We start from the raw sequence: 17,705 nt of genomic DNA, 5'->3' as shown, positions 1-17,705 counted from the left end.
GAGGGAGTTGGGTGCGGGAGGGAGTTCACTGCCCGGCTGGAGCCCGCATACAGCTTACCTCAGGCAGCGCCCAGAAGTGGCCGGCTTGTCTGGCTTCTAAGCGGAGGGTCCATTGGGCTCTGGGCTCTGCCTGTGCCCACCGGTGCCACCCACACAGCTCCCATTGGCTGTGGTTCCGGCCAATGGCAGCTGTACAGCCAGCGCTTGGGGTAGGAGCAGCGCACGGAGCCCCCATGGCTGCCCCTGTGCCTAGGAACCAGACATGCCAGCTGCTTCTGGGAGCTGCACGGAGCCAGGGAGCCTGCCAAAGCCCTGTTGAACCACTGACCGGACTTTTAGTAGTCCGGTCAGCAGTGCTGACTTGAGCCATCAGGGTCCCTTTTTGACCAGATGTTCAGGTAGAAAACTGGACACCTGGCAACCCTAATTATAAAGTATGTCAAAAAATCTAACATAGGAGTAGACATGTAAAATAATATTTATTAGTAAACATCTTTTTATAAGTCAAAATAAATGACACTTTAGTTATTTTTTGGGGGGGTGGGGGCGAGGGGGAAGAGCAAAAAATAGGAATAACCTTACAAGGTAATGCATAGCACTTCTTATTACAGGTTAAATATTTCATGACTTAGGAAACCCTAAGGTGCAAAAGCAAAGATCAACTTTGTTTTACCAGCTAATTTTAGACCAATTAGGTAACCATTGACCTGTAACAGGAAGCAACTAGTTTTGGCCACTGCAGGTAAGTAATCACTATACTCCGGAAACCAACAGCCATAAAAGGTACTGTAAGAATATATCATCTGGAACACTTGTGAAGCCTGTCGATTTACAAACTCTAGGCCACACAAGCATACAGTAAAAAAAGTTAATGAAACCCTTCCAAGGCTCTGCAGTATTGCACAGTGCTGAGAAACATATGTGAGCATTCTTAGTCTTGGCTTTAGTCCAGAACTCTTTCACTGACTTATTAAGTTGTAATATTAACATGCATATTATTTAAATACCACTTTAAAATTGTAAATGGAGCAATGTTTCTTTTAAAAGAAAACATTACAATTTAAAACTATCTGTAACTGTGGACTACTAAATAAAAAAGAATTGAAACTATAGTAAAAGCAGGGATGACTTTCAGTGAGAAGTGACATTTGAGCTCCAACATTTTCTCTCAGGCTGTTTGCCATCCCAAACAATGTAGGAAAACTCACCCACTAGCTAGTCAATCAAATTCTAATGTGTCTGCTAAGCATCATCACTAGTGCAGTGAGAGGACAGTGGCATTTAGTCAGAAATAGCACAGATAGGCAAGTGAGGTCAAAAGTGCAATGAGAAGGCCTGGAAAAAATGAAGGGGATCCTGAATGAATAGAAAACAAGGACCAAGAGTATGTGTCAAGAACCCTACTTAGGGTGCTCAGTTCTAGCACAGGGAACAGTAATCTATTTTTAAAATGGCATACACACACTTTTTATTTTATTACATTCCAATTATGTTGAAAAACTAAATTTCCAAAGTGTTTCATAAGGCACCTAGAGAGGTTTTCAAAAATTCTGTAGATTGTAGAAGACCATATACTTCTCTGGGGTCCCCTTCTCCATACCACATTATATTTAGATCTTTTCATCCAGGAGGATTCCAGAACAGTTTAACTGACTATTTAAGGCTCTATCACACAGCACTACAATGTAACTCTCTCTAGAGTGGAATGTGGCATTCATTTTAGGCCAGGTAAACAATACCACAGTTTTGAGGCGGCAGAATGAAAAATAATATCTCTAAAACTACTGAGAGAATGTAACTGCCATAATATAAATATGACCAGGAAACAGGGGTTAGTATCAGTATTCTTATAAAAATACAATTTACCTTTTGAGAGCACAATATAAATGGGTTCAATTTTATACTGTATCTAATCTAAAAGGTAGCACCTACAGCAGCTCATTGCTCAGAATACTTTCCAGATCATTGGGTCAATAATAATTTTTGCACTATCTTGGACTTCCATCTAAGTACTAAATCCTGTGTGACTAATGAGATTACAGTCGAAGGTGGTAGTATGATGGTTACTTATTCTATTACCTTAAAAAGACAATATAAAAAGACAAACTTTCAAAAAGAAACTAGCAAGAATTATAAATCTTTTTCCATAACTCACTTATGTCATTAGTAACATTACTACTAAACTATTATTTTAATATATCACTCATTAGTAACATACAGATATTAAAATATGGAACCAGATGAGTTTGTGAATAATATATCATCCTCCTTCACTTCTGGGGTAATAGTTCAAAAATGCATGAAGAGATTTTAAATAAGCTCAATCACTTGGAGCAAAAACACCTTGGTGAAGAAAAGTGCATCTATTTATCAGTTTTCTGTTGGCAAAGAGTCACAAGATACATATGGAATATGCACTAGAAGTTCTCCAGTGCCTCTCAAACCAATCTCCACCCAGAATCACTTCAATTGTCTTCCACACCAGAAGTTGTTCCAATAAAAGATATTACCTCATCACCTTGTCTCTTTCAATTATCTTAACATTTTATGCTACTGCCGATTATAATACCTAGAGACATACAGAGAACTGTTTATTTCCACTAAAGAAAGACAAGACTAAGCAGGGAGCTTTAATTACTGCTCACCTTTAGAAGGGGTACACAGGGTCAAAGACGTTATTAACAGCAGGAGACCAGAGGGAAACTGAAGAAGTTACCTGTGCTTTACAACTGTGTGGATAAATAGCTGACAATAATACAAGCTTATTAATGCTTATAATCATGCTTATGAGCATTGTAACAAAAATACTGAACTTGCTTAAAGATAAAATAAATAAAAATACATTTTTAAAAAATAAAATAAAATCACAGCTTCCTGTGTCCAAACAGTTTTTGAATCTCGCTTTTGAACAACAATTAGGAAGAGAATTGAACATTGCCATTTTGGGATTGAATTATTAAAGAGTCATTAAAAATCCCTATCTTTCAAAACAAAAATATCAGAAGCACTCATAAAAAGCACTATTTTTGTCAGAGAGACAGACTTTTGACTATTTGACTAAGCACGTCTGAAGGATTTCCATGTGGGAAGAACAATGTTTTGAAAGGTTTCAGAGGAGCAGCCGTGTTAGTCTTTATCTGCAAAAAGAAAAGGAGTACTTGTGGCACCTTAGAGACTAACAAATTTATTTGAGCATAAACTTTCGTGAGCTACAGCTAACTTCATCGGATGCATGCAGTGGAAAATACAGTGGGGAGATTTATATACACAGAGAACATGAAACAATGGGTGTTACCATACACACTGTAACGAGAGTGATCAGGTAAGGTGAGCTATTACCAGCAGGAGAGCGGGGGTGGGGGAGGGGGGGACGTTTTGTAGTGATAATCAAGGTGGGCCATTTCCAGTAGTTGACAAGAATGTCTGAGGAACAGTGGGGGGACATTCTGCAAGTCAAACAACTAATTTGTTGACTCTTATCTTAATACATGGTACAATGATTATTAGGTACGTAGTGTGTGATTTGTTAGTCTTACGCAGAGGTAAAAAATAAGGACCCCCCAATACGTTGGCAACCACTTAAAAAAAAAAAGCCAAATACGTACCCATGCTATGCACTTGTCAAAATGCAAATCCCACCTTAGAAAAATGAGGTAGAACTGAGCAGCATAAATGTTCTAACACTGGTTTAGTAAACAAGAAGCTGTCAACTTCCAATAACCTATTATTCACACCTCTTTAATCACTGCCAGAGAGTCGATTATAAATAGCCTCATACATCTTTAAATAAGGTCATTCCAAAATGAAACAACAAAGAGGGTAGTAAATATTCCAGTACATAAGCAATTCAAATTCTACAGGATAAAAGAACTGCATTTCTCAAATGTTCAGTTAAAAGAAAGACAACAAATTCTTTTATTGACTGGTGCAAACAATTGCAAGTATGTACTGTATGTCAGATCAATAAAACAGTCAAATTATGCTACCGTTTTTAGACAGAGCCCTTAAAAGAATTCATACTGTTTATACCTCACTCCAAAGACAATATTTACAAATATTAAATAATACAAAATCAATTAAATGTATAAGCACTACCTGAGTAAGTCCATTAGGCAAAGTTCTTGTATGAGGGTATTCAGAAAAAATGCTCCTCTACATTTATTCAGAAGCAGCAGACAGTTAATTTAAGTAAACTCCTGCTTCATATTAAACCCTCTTTTCTACTTCTATTATTATATTGGGTTTTTTAACCATTCTAGAAATTGAGAGAGATGAGAAGAGAGAATGAATACAAACAGGAACATATAAAAATCTCTTTCCTTTCATAGAGTTGAAAAATAGTTGATCAAAAGGATATGCCAAAGTAGTCAATATGTAGTAAAAACCAAAGCCAAACAACAAAAACTAGGACGAGAGTAGAAGAGCAGGAATAAACATATCTGTGCTAGATTTTTGTAATAGATAAAATTAAATCCAGATGTAAAGTTGGTATAATTTAACTAAGAAAAGTTAGGGACAGAGAAAAAGAAAGGAAAGAGAGAGAGAGAAGAGCAAGAAAAATTAAGCAAAAATTTTGCATCTGAGTGACACCATCTTGAAGCTTACCAAAATGTTATATAACAACTGCAACAGATTTCAGGCAGCTTTCCTCCTATTAGATTATTATTTCTATTTTTGATTTGTAGAGTACTATTACCATTGTAGCCAAGCACTTATTTATAAAGTATTAAAATAATGAAAGTGAAACTGAGTATATGCATTTTGTTTTGGGCCCTGCAATATACTACTCTTTTCAATATCAAGGGGAAATCAGCCAGAAAAAGTGGGTCCCTTGAATAAGAAAACCCTACTATCATTTCCAGCTTCTGACCCTAAGAACAGGTAGCAAGAGCCTCTCAGAAGTCTATCAACCACCACAGTGGGAAGAGTGATCTTTCAGATCATTAAGAGCTTTATAATTTTCTGCAGTTTCAACTGCACCCAGAAGTAAACAAAAATCAGTGCAAAGATTTGTTCACAATTTTTGTGTGTACATACCATCTTACTCTACTCAGAACAGCAGTTGTATTCCACACCAGGTGTAGCCTCCAGGTGGATTTCAAGAGTACCCCAAAATAGAGTGCACTATAATAGTTTACCCAGGGAAGTGATAACATTGTGGATGACCATTGCAAGGTCCTCATAAAAAAGAAGAATTGGCATAACTGGAATGGGTTACCTAAGGAGGTGGTGGAATCTCCATCCTTAGAGGTTTTTAAGGCCCAGCTTGACAAAGTCCTGGCTGGGATGATTTATTTGGGGTTGGTCCTGCTTTGAACAGTGGGTTGGACTACATGACCTCCTGAGGTCTCTTCCAACTCTAATCTTCTATGATAAAATTCTTGCCAGTCATGAACAACAGACTTTACTGGCTACGACAGTTTCCTGAAAACCCAGAAGCTCTAATCAGATCTGTTAGGACCCCAAAACTGACAGCCATTTTGGCAAAATGTTAGGCATATGTCCTTAACAGGTGGTGCTGACTACCAAAATATTTCCCCTCATCAACAAGCATCATAGGAACACCAGTGATTTGTCTAGTCCAGGACTTTCTCATAATGGTCACCACCAGCCACTTAGGAGGAAGAAACCCTGTAGTAATCAGTTATGGGATAAGCTCACCCCAGGGAAACTTTCTTCCTAATCTTTAGTAATTACAGGTTGCCAAATGTCTCAAAACTTGAAGATTTATATCCCTTTCAAAGCTCTTTTAACAAAATATTTACTGTTATAGCACTGGATATTCTTATCATCCACATAAATGTACATTTTAAAAAATTCTGCTTAGCTGTTGGTTTCAGTATCGCCTCATACCAGTGAGCTCCACAGTCTAATTGTGTATGCACAAAAGAGTATTTTATCAGTTTAAAATTTGCCACTTCAATTTCAATTTCATTGATTGTACCCTTGTTCTTGTATTATGTGAAACGACATTCCCACTATCTCTTTTCTCTATACCGTTCATTACTTTGTCCCCTCTTATTCATCTCTCTTCATATGACAATTTTTCTATGCCACTAATCATTCTTGTTGCCAGTCTATAAACTCCTTTTATTTCTGCTATATGCTTTTTGAGATGGACTGAGCAGAACTGAACATTTTTCCAGATGAAAAGATGTACAACTGATTTATATAATGGCATTATACTATTTTCCATATTATTCTCCATTCTATTTCTTATCCATTCTAACATTTTGTTGTTTGTTCTAAAATGTACTACTTCACACTGAATGGAGTTCTTCGTTGAATGGCACAATGAAGGTGAGGTTCTTTTCCCTGAGTTGATACAGTAAATTTTAGAATTCAGTAAAGTTGTAGGAGTAGTTCAAATTATTCCCTCCAACATGCAGCAGCTTCAGTATTGTTCATATCGAGTCTCAACTAGTTTGCTTTCAGCCAGATCATATAGTTGGTGAGACATAAAACTAGGACTCATTTTCATCAAACCCAAGTTATAGAGCTGTGTATCTCTGGCATATTGATAACAGTACAGCACATTGAAGAGGAAAGGTGATAAGATGGAACCCTACACAATTTTATAGAGGATAAAGTTAGCCTGCACTGCCTTCTGGAATGTCTCCAGTGGAAGGTTTGAATGGTGAAGGGTTATACCAACTAAGCTGGGAGGATCCCATAAGAAAATCAACAGCATCCTCTGGCTATCTGGTATCAAAAGTAGCCAATAGGTTAAAAAAATGAGCACCAGAATTTTGGAGAGGTGATATCAATCAGTGATTAGGTGCTCAGATTTTCTGATGTTGGCTGACATAGAAGTAGATAGCTACAAATAGATAATTATTTGTGTCTCAAGTCCATATCCAAATCTAAGCAGAGTGGCAGAGGTCAAAGAAATATATGGAATCAAATGTGGCTGGTTCCTCTCCATTTTTTCAAATGATCTCCTTCACAAGGAGACAGGATAATTGGCAAGGTTATTAGCATTCAAAGATGTTTTTCTAAGTGAGTGATAAAATGTCAGGCAGTTTGCCCTTCCAAAAGAAAACATTAATAATTCTCATCAATAGTGTGCTCTGGTGTCTCTCTAATAGCTTTAGTAAGCAATCAAGGGTATTAACACATTCCATGGGTTGTTAGGTACAACTTTTCAAGAAAACTTAAAATTTCAGTGTATGAAATTGGCTGAAATGCCCTCCTCCTTACACACACCCAGTACTGACTGTGTTTAGGTCCCTTCCTGGTGAGACAATTCTCACAAAATTGGTCCTAATCTATGTTTTGTCATCACTCAAAATAGCTATAATAAATATTGGAGTACTTTTGGACAAAAGCTATCCTGCTTCTTGCTGTGTTCTTCGAGAAAATGTTGCTCACTACTACCTCATGTTATACGAAAGCAAAAGCACAGCAGTAATTTTAAGGATGAATAGAAGACCTGTCCCCAATAAGTTTCAGCCTTGATAGAGGTGATAGTACTGTACTCCACAGCTTCAGATCCCTGAATGTTGACTCAGAGCCTTGGAAAGTGTCAGATAGGGAGATTCAAGATGGAAGAAGATGTACAGGGAGACATTTTGGAATGGAGGGATAGAGAACTTCATAATGAGACAGGAAGATATTTGAGGAAGGGCAATAAATGGAGGGAGGAACAAGTGAATTCTTGTTAGAGGACGGGGTAAACTGAGGACAGCAGTAAGAGGAGATCCTTGTGGGGGCAGATGATGGGGAAGTCCGTGGGAAAGAGAATTCTAGGCAATGGTGATCTTTCATGGGGGGGAGAAAAGCAGAGGGAGCTTAAGTTAGAGGCGGAAACCAGTTGAAGGGGGCAAAGAGGCTTTGGGAAATAGGAAAGGAGGGGGAGGGTAGAGGATTTGTAGAGGTCAGGGAAAAATCAGATGCCAAGGGAAAGTGGCTTGGGGACTATTAGTATTAGAAAGAAATGGAGGCTACCAGGAGAAGATGCAACATGATGTAGGGTAGAAGCCGGGCAGAGTGTGATAGGGGGGCTAGAGTTGATGCCAGGATAGAAGAAGGAGGCAGAAGGATACTAGGGGATGGACCATTTGGGGGTTGGAAGAAAGGAGGAAAAGATCAACACCAGGAAGAGGAATGGTGATATTAGAAAGGGCAGGAAGGAAGAGAGGGCAGCAGGGGGAAGGGACAGGGGATCCTGGAAGTTAGGAAGAAATGAGGAAGGGATGCTTGAGGAAATGGATCGCAGAGAAGTGAAGGCTACCAGGAAGAAAGGGCATTGAGAAGAAATGCACAGGGGGAAAAGAATTGCATAGTGGGGAGTTTCAAGGAGGAGGGGAGCTTTCAGGTAATATCAAGGGGATTATGGAGGAAAGAGGCGATAGCTGAGGCCAAGGAAAGAGAAATTAAGAGAGGAAAAGCTAGACATTATTAGAATCTAGAGTGCTTTTGGAAAAGGTGTTTCTACATTAAAAGAGATTAGAGTTTGTAGGAGTGTGACTAGGGTTGCCACCTGTCTAGGTTTTACCTGGACAGTCTGTTTTCTGGCTTCTATGTCTGGATGGTAAATAAAAAGAATCCAACTACGTAGTATTTCTTTTTAATGGGGGCTCAGTCAACTTAATGTTAATTTGAATTTTTGTACTGCATAATTCTGATTGATTGCCACTGAACTCACTTGAATACGAGTAATTTTACCAGGTGTCCCGTATTTAAGACCTCCTCCAGGTGTCCTGACTTTTTCTTAAAAATGGGCAAATTGTCCCGTATTTTCTTTCCATTAGTACTGGCGGGTCCAGTTGCTGGCTGGATCCCTGCTCACCAGCTGCCAGCCCACCAGCGGTGAGTGGTGTGGTCCAAGGGCTGACAATGAGGATGAGTGTGCAAGGCTGGTGGTGGGGCAAAGCTGCAGACCACAGGGCCAGGCCTCTCTCCCTGCTGTAGCTCCTGTCCCTTCCCTCCCACACAGTGCTGAAAAGCTGCTGCTGGCCATATTCTGGTGTGAACCTTGGCAGAAGTCTGGGGGTTGGGGAGGGGGCGGAGGGGACAACATGTGATTCTGCATCCCCCCCCACGTTGCCTCGGGAAGACATGGTGCCAGGTACTGGGAGAGGCAGGTCCATTCTGGGGACCCAGACAGGCATGGAGGTTGGAGAGCGCCGGGCAGGGAGAGTCGATCTGTCTGTCACCCCCCTGTGTGAGACAGCGGGGTGTGTGTGTGTATCACCTCTACCCAGGTATGTGTGCCCATGTGAACCTTAAAGCCTTAATGATAAGAAGATAAATAAAAAGAATCCAACTACGCAGTATTTCTTTTTAATGGGGGATCAGTCAACTTAATGTTAATTTGAATGTTTGTACTGCATAGTTCTGATGGATTGCTGCTGAACTCGACTGAATATGAATAATTTTACCAGGTGTCCCATATTCAGCATAGGGAAATATGGTCACCCTACCTAAATAGCTCCCAAACCAAACGTTTGGTTACCGTGAGGCAGGGAGAGGTGCTGAATCATTAATCTGTGCCAGCCCCTGCTCAGCTGGGGATGCCTCCCACCTGCAGACAGGCTCCTTGAGATGATCCAGCGTGCGACAGGGAGAGGGGTAAGAGGAGTGAGTGACAGGGGCGGGGCCTTAGAGAAAGAGGCTGAACAGGGGTAGGGCCCTAGGGGGAAGAGGGAGGGCAGAGGGGCGAGGCCTTGGGGGGGTCTGGTTACCAGCAGTTAGAAAGTTGGCAACCCTAAGTGTGATGGACAGCAGGAAGTAGAAGTAGGCTGAAGAGCTCTGAGGGAGAAGTAGAGAATGGAAGCAGGTTTTATGGGAGATGAGACTGGGATATAAGGACACAGATCTCTGGCAGAAGCAGCTAACAGATTTGCAATGACTCCTGCTCAGTTTCTCTCAGCTGTGTTCCATCACCACTACTAACAGAAGGAATAAATAGTACAAAACCAAACCCCTTATTTGTCACTGCAGCCAGTGGATATGACTGACTGCTTAAAAAGAACAGAACTGTTAAACACTAAGGCGCCATTTTAAATGTACACTTTTCAGAGTAGAGTTACACTTTAAACTGTCCAGAAACTAATACACAGATAGTACAGATTACTGAATTGAGATACGAACACTAGAACTGTCATTACCTGTGATAATTCAGAATAACATCCACAAATCCAGTCTAGTTAGGATTAAGACTGCTATTCAGAAGAGGGTTTCCAACTGTTATGGTACCTTTAATAAGCAACTGTTTTAGGAAGCGTACAAGTAGAATTCTTAGTGTAAAATCTTTAGCCCAAATTCAAGATTACTTTGGGAATAAAAAGCTACTGATGTCAAGAGCTGATTTGAATTTCCTGATCATGTAGAGATTCTAAAACAAGTTAAGTGATTAGACCACAGAAGTGCTAGGAAGGAGGCAATATTCCAAGGGTGAAAATCTTGGAGGATAAAATACAACAGACACACACCACTATTAAGCTTGAGACTCTGATGACTGTACAATGGAACTGCACAAGGGGAAGGACAAACATGCACAATGACTTAAGTATTTCAGGTTATGGAAAATATGGCCAAATTCCATGCCACAGACTAAGTATTTTTACTCAAAGCAATTTACTAAACTAGTCACAAATAGAATTAAAAAACAAAACAAAGACATATAGTACTGTCCAACCTACATTTACAAAAATATCACTTTTCAAATTCAGCAATCCCTGCTGGCCTCTGATGAGTTTTAAACCTGAGTGAGTGCATAAGAAAAACTTGAGCTGAAGAGAAAAGTCAGGCAGGGGGCTCTACCTGCCTTTCTTCAGTTTCCAGTTATATAAAAACTAACAACTGAAGAAAAATTACTTGAAGAAATTATTCTGGAGGAGTGTGATGCAACAGTGTAAATGTCTTGTTAGCAAATGAGTATTGAAAAAAAGGCTGAAACATTCTATGGACAACAGAAGTTTTGCCTATTGTGAAGACAATGTTATTTGCCAGTCTTATTACTTTTTGTATTATTAAAAAAGCACCAAAGCATTGTAGGGGAAGTAGCGTACAGCAGAGATTGAAATCTAAACAAAGACAATACACACAAAGGGAGTAAATAGGATGAAAAGGATTATAACCATCCTTGATCATGATTTGACTTTAGGTGATTCTTTTTCTTTTAAAAACAAGAATGTTAAACAAACAGCATTAAGGGTTGTTTTTGTGTGCTCAGTAGGGTATAAATAGAGGAAACGATAAGTATGAGGATGGTAAGACGGAAAAACGGAGGGAAGAAGACTGAGGTGAAAAATGACGGACAGAAGAATGGAGAGAGGCATGATGGCTAGGGCAGAGGTATGAGTTTGGTATGATACCAAACTGAGTGTGGAAATTGAAGAGAGGAGAGAAGGAAACCAATTACAGTAGCAAGACATGTAAATAACAGCTGAGTTCATGTTTTAAAATATAGGTCCTGATGACATCAGAATATGGCTGGAAAGGGCAGGTATTTGCCCCAGCTCTCTGTGCTGTTGCAAGTGAAAAAAATGAGGAAGCTCCAAAGGATATCATTTTTAGGGTATCCAGGAATCCTCCACTGCTGCACCATTAAAAGGTGCATGAAGGAAACCACAAAGGAGAGGAGAAAGCAAACTATCCACCACCTGAAAACAGTCTAAGTGATCAGAGTAATTCTTACGCATATAGCTGAAAGATGTACTTTTAAATCACAACACACAATGTAATTTAGGTGGAATACTGTGTAGTTGTAATTTGAAAAAGACAAAGCATTCATTTATCCAGTAACTGTGTGCGTATCTTTCAGTTAGGTGAACCATTTACAATATACAATTTGTTAAAATTTCACCTTTTTCATAGTTATCAGGAAATAATTTTCTCAAGTGTGTTCTTCAAAATAGTTTGGCAAAGAATTAGACAAGTTGTGAGCTGTTTGTTAACAGTACTATTTGAGCTATGTTGTTTTATTTTTATTTGGCATGTAACATGGTTTCTGTTCCCTAGCTGGTTGACCGCAACTCTTCAACTGATGTTTCCATTCAGACTTGAATTTACTAATTCAGATTTACTAGTGGCACCTTAGAGACTAACCAATTTATTTGAGCATAAGCTTTCGTGAGCTACAACTCACTTCATCGGATGCACGCTGTGGAAAATACAGTGAGGAGATTTATGATACACACAGAACATGAAAAAATGGGTGTTATCATACACACTGTAAGGAGAGTGATCATTTAAGATGAGCTATTACCAGCAGGAGAGCGGGGGGGAGAAAACCTTTTGTAGTGATAATCAAGGTGGGCAATTTCCAGCAGTTAACAGGAACGTCCGAGGAGCAGTGGGGGTTGGGGAGGTGGGAAATAAACATGGGGAAATAGTTTTACTTTGTGTAATGACACATCCACTCCCAATCTCTATTCAAGCCTAAGTTAATTGTATCCAGTTTGCAAATTAATTCCAATTCAGCAGTCTCTCCTTGGAGTCTGTTTTTGAAGTCTTTTTGTTGTAATATTGCGACCTTTAGGTCTGAAATCGAGTGACCAGAGAGATTGAAGTGTTCTCCAACTGGTTTATGAATGTTATAATTCTTGACATCTGATTTGTGTCCATTTATTCTTTTACATAGAGACTGTCCGGTTTGACCAACGTACATGGCAGAGGGGCATTGCTGGCACATGATGGCATATATCACATTGGTAGATGTGCAGGTGAACGAGCCTCTGATAGTGTGGCTGATGTGATTAGGCCCTATGATGGTGTCCCCTGAATAGATATGTGGACACAGTTGGCAACGGGCTTTGTTGCAAGGATAGGTTCCTGGGTTAGTGGTTCTGTTGTGTGGTGTGTGGTTGCTGGTGAGTATTTGCTTCAGGTTGGGGGGCTGTCTGTAGGCAAGGACTGGCCTATCTCCCAAGATTTGTGAGAGTGATGGGTCGTCCTTCAGGATAGGTTGTAGATCCCTGACGATGCGTTGGAGAGGTTTTAGTTGGGGGCTGAAGGTGACGGCTAGTGGCGTTCTGTTATTATCTTTGTTGGGCCTGTCCTGTAGTAGGTGACTTCTGGGTACTCTTCTGACTCGGTCAATTTGTTTCTTCACTTCAGCAGGTGGGTATTGTAGTTGTAAGAATGCTTGATAGAGATCTTGTAGGTGTTTGTCTCTGTCTGAGGGGTTGGAGCAAATGTGGTTGTATCGTAGAGCTTGGCTGTAGATGATGGATCGTGTGGTGTGGTGTGGGTGAAAGCTGGAGGCATGTAGGTAGGAATAGCGGTCAGTAGGTTTCCGATATAGGGTAGTGTTTATGTGACCATCGCTTATTAGCACCGTAGTGTCCAGGAAGTGGATCTCTTGTGTGGATTGGTCCAGGCTGAGGTTGATGGTGAGATGGAAATTGTTGAAATCATGGTGGAATTCCTCAAGGGCTTCTTTTCCATGGGTCCAGATGATGAAGATGTCATCAATGTAGCGCAAGTAGAGTAGGGGCATTAAGGGACGAGAGCTGAGGAAGTCTTGTTCTAAGTCAGCCATAAAAATGTTGGCATACCGTGGGGCCATGCGGGTACCCATAGCAGTGCCGCTGATGTGAAGGTATACATTGTCCCCAAATGTGAAATAGTTATGGGTGAGGTCAAAGTCACAAAGTTCAGCAGTAGCTCACGAAAGCTTATGCTCAAATAAATTGGTTAGTCTCGAAGGTGCCACTAGTACTCCTTTTCTTTTTGCGAATACAGACTAACACGGCTGCTGCTCTGAAACCTGTAATTCAGCTTTGGCTTTCTCTCAATATTTCTCAATATCTGCTTTAAAAGTCCTGTGTTTCCATAAACTTCACTACTAGAAAACCAACTAATAGGCTATTCTCAGAAAGCAAACACAGAAGTCAAACTATTTGTTGCTATTTGTGCAAAACAGGTACAAAGAAGTACAAATAATTCCAATTCAGTAGTGTTTTACATTTACTTTGAACACAATTTTAACAGAAAGGGAATGTATTCATGACATATCACACAAAAGTCTCACAGTAGCTAAAGCTCCAGGATTAATGTATTACTCCATGCCCACCCAACATATAAATAAAAGAGGGGGGCAGGAAAGCAATTCTTAAACAACAGCAAATGAATTTGTTTTATTGTGTAATTTAAAAGCAAAGTTGATTTTTTAGTTCTGATCATATATTACAAAACAAAACTAAAAGTAACAATCCTTTGCAAATGCACTTTTTCCAAGTCTCATCATCCTCGTTCTGAAGGTTTTGTGTAATATGATATAAGCACATAGCTTTATTCTTCAAAATTAATTTTCAGAGTGAAAAATATAACTGAGGATGATAGAGACTTGGAAGCTTTAATTGCCATACACTTTGAGCTCAATTGTGACCAGTAAGATCAGACTCAAGCCTTTTTATACTTATTAGTACATGGTATAACCAAGCTATAGTCACCAACTATTACATTCGCTATCATTTAGAATCTCTTCCTTGCTGAGAGGGACATCTGTATTAGACAGTCTCTTTCTCTGGGCCAAAAACCATGATCAAAAAGGTGTTGCCTGAGTTTCTTTTGCTCCCCCCCCCCGGTGACTTCTCTCAGAAGAATACAATAGGCTCTTATGTAAAAAGCCTTGCACACTTATCTTTCAGAATGTTATTAATTCAATTCTCTCTAAAGGGAGGTCAGAATTTTCCTTATATTTAGGAACATTTTTTTTTTTTGCATTACACTGCATTTGAATATCCAGATACTCCAGGCATTTGTCTGACAAAGTTCCTTTAAAATTCTTGATACTATGAAGTAATTTATAAAACAGTCATCAGACTGAATCTTCCTACATACATTCCCTTTGATCCCAAGTATTGAATCTTCTCTGTGAAGTAGGTAATGTTGTCGATTTTATTTTGGAGCTAAACAAGTGAGTATGCTGCATTGTTCTATTGATCACCTGTAAAAGTTATACCTGATAATAGTGAAGCAGAGGAGACTGGAAGGCAACAGAGCAGCAAAATGATACTGCCTGGCTTTAAAAAAGTCTTATATTCTAGTTTAACATAAAGGAGTAACGAGTAGCCATGCCAGTTAAGCATGCAACAACTATTTGGTGTAAACCTGAATTTTCAAACCTCTCTAAAATCAGTTTGACTTAAAAATTAAATTTGACATTGGTATCATAACAGAAAACCTGATAATACAGAGGTAAGGTGCCACTTCTCAATTAACAGAACCAAACAGCCTTAACTCTTTCCCCATTAGGGTGGCATAATAACTGAGTACATAGCAGTTAAGTTCTCTCACAAAAAGTAGCCATTTCTCTAGACCCACAATTACAAACCAACATTCCTATTTACAGAATCCCATGGAACTTCATTACTCTCTGATACAAGGAGTACTTTGATGATTGTTAAAGATCACAATAGACAGATATGCTTGAGAAGTAAGTTGTGACCCGTGAGGAGCTTCTTCAGACAAAGATCAAAAGAGGACATAGTTAATTAAGATTGTTGGATTCTCTTGGGTTGCAAGAATCTCCTTAAACTTCAGAAAACCAGAAAATGCTGAGTTATATTTTGTTTGATTGCAAGCTTACCCTTAATAACCCATTAATGTGGCTCTAATTTTACCTGCAGGGACCACTTTTTGGAAGTCAGAAATGCAGTCTATGACTTCTCTGCTGAGACAGCCAACATGAGTGCCAGATGTACACACATGTCCATTGGAAACTGGACTAAGACAACCAACTGATTTCATATATGCTAGAGAGCCCATATATGCTAGAGAGCCATCAGGTGATAACTTTTAGTTGTTACTATGAATTGATGAACAAAAGGTGGGATTTAATTTCTCCTTTTGAGCCATCTAGTTCTCCAGAAGACTGATCTAAAGTACAGCACAGTTAATGCATGCTTTACCATGTCTTTCATTCTATATGACAGGACAGCTAAATGTGCCCTAATATGTATACAAATTCTATTTAGTGAAAGGATGTGCTTCTGGGGGGACTTATAGTTTACTCTATCATACAAAAGAATTAGGATAAAAGAATTAGATTAGTGACAGTATCAATTAATGTGATTCTTGCCAATAACCTGACTTGATGAGCAAATTGTCAGAAAGTATATATGGAGAGTTACATTTTGCTTTCAAAAGTCATTTTGAATTAGGTACAAATCAGTAGGTTTGTCTGATAGGTTTGTAGAATGGGATGATCACTCATAAGAGAGCTTTAGTTTCTTCTCCATAATTTTGGATTTATTTATGTGTCTGGATGCCATATTTCCCTCAAATTTTTCCCTTTCAAAACATAAAATTGAGACACTTTAAAAAGTGATAAGCTATTTATTTTTGCATCATTTTAATAATACATATTTAAAAGTGTACTGTTACGATATGTCAAATTCATTCTGTTGCACAGTGTGTCCAGAAGTAATATCTGTACTATTCTAGACTCCACAAAATGCAGCTGTTAGAAGTAGATTGTCTCTATTTGTTTCTATAAAAAGGATCTTAGAAACATTATTAGTTCAAGTACTAAAATACACAAATGGTCTATGAAAAGCTCATCACTAAGGTAGCAGAATGTCAGTGAACTACCTCTGTTTAATGTATGGTTTACTGGACAAATTGGACCATCTAGGAAAGTGTTTTGGGACTTATGTTTTGTGATCACACCAGAGACATAATACTTGCAACCCAAATGTACAGTATACTTCTACTGATGGCAAACATTACAGCATTATAAGCATTCCCCTCTTCACAAAAAAACAACCCCCCCCCCCAAAAAAAAACCCACCCCAGGTTCATTTAACTACATTGTTAATTAAATATTTTACCCAAGCCTGGAACTGTCATCCACCTTTGGAAGAATCAATTACACTTGAAACTGCTGAATACGAGTATGTCTTTTTTCTATGACAGGTTTCAGAGTAGCAGCCATGTTAGTCTGTATTCGCAAAAAGAAAAAGAGTACTTGTGGCACCTTAGAGACTAACCAATTTATTTGAGCATAAGCTTTCGTGAGCTACAGCTCACTTCATCGGATGCATTCAGTGGAAAATACCACTGAAGTATTCTTTTTCTTTTTTTTTCCCAAGTACTCTTTTTCTTTTTTCTATGGGCTCCTCCCTCATTATCTTTAATTGCAGACTAGTTCCTAGTCTTGCAAGGCAAACTGAAGGTGTACTAACTGTATTTTTCAAAATACAGAAAAGTGTTTCTCAAAGAAAAGAGCAGCCTTTTCCATGTAACTTTTGTCATTAATTATTTTTAAGCCTCTTGATATTGCATGAGGCACACACACAGTCTATATGAGTGTACATTTACAGGATAATTTGGTAGGCATTCCACAGACATTTAATTTTTGTTAAAGTTGGAAATTCTTTAACAACCAAAGCTCATACTGCATTATCGGATTTAAAACTTGCATAGTGCATGATATACTATGTATACCAAGAATAGTACATATTACATAAGGAGGAACACTTTTCAGAAGCAAAATGTACCTTAAACCTTTATGGGTACTTAAATATTTTTCCCTTAACCAAATTTTCTCTCACAGTCTCAGACGATATATCAGGTCTCAGGAGTAATATTTTAGCCAAATAGTAAGTTACTGAAAGTAAAATCAGAGTACATAGTTGAAATACAGGTCCACCCAATGTTTTGAGAAAATAGCAAGCTCCCATGTAAATATCTTATGAAAGTGGGAATAAAAAGAGTTTCAGAAACTTTATGCTCTAAGACCAAAACAGCTC

General features: G+C 38.9%; 1 protein-coding gene across 4 annotated transcripts in view; it reads right to left on the bottom strand.

Annotated features, from left to right (window-relative positions):
- ZEB1 (zinc finger E-box binding homeobox 1) overlaps positions 1 to 17,705 on the bottom strand; it is a 214,527-nt gene that overhangs the window by 70,871 nt on the left and 125,951 nt on the right. Inside the window, exon 1 of one of the 4 annotated variants that reach the window (XM_077808273.1) lies at positions 16,785 to 17,163. The exons of 2 other annotated variants lie outside the window; for them this stretch is intronic. In XM_077808273.1, the coding sequence (XP_077664399.1) occupies positions 16,785 to 16,803 (19 nt within the window). In that variant the 5' untranslated portion in view covers positions 16,804 to 17,163. Of the gene's footprint in view, positions 1 to 3,605; positions 3,625 to 16,784; positions 17,164 to 17,705 lie in introns of those variants that run through there. One more of the 4 variants, XM_077808275.1, reaches the window with a different exon arrangement.

The sequence above is a fragment of the Eretmochelys imbricata genome, chromosome 2, assembly GCF_965152235.1.
Source record: "Eretmochelys imbricata isolate rEreImb1 chromosome 2, rEreImb1.hap1, whole genome shotgun sequence".
NCBI lineage: Eukaryota > Metazoa > Chordata > Testudines > Cheloniidae > Eretmochelys > Eretmochelys imbricata.
This window is presented reverse-complemented; position numbering and strand designations above follow the sequence as displayed.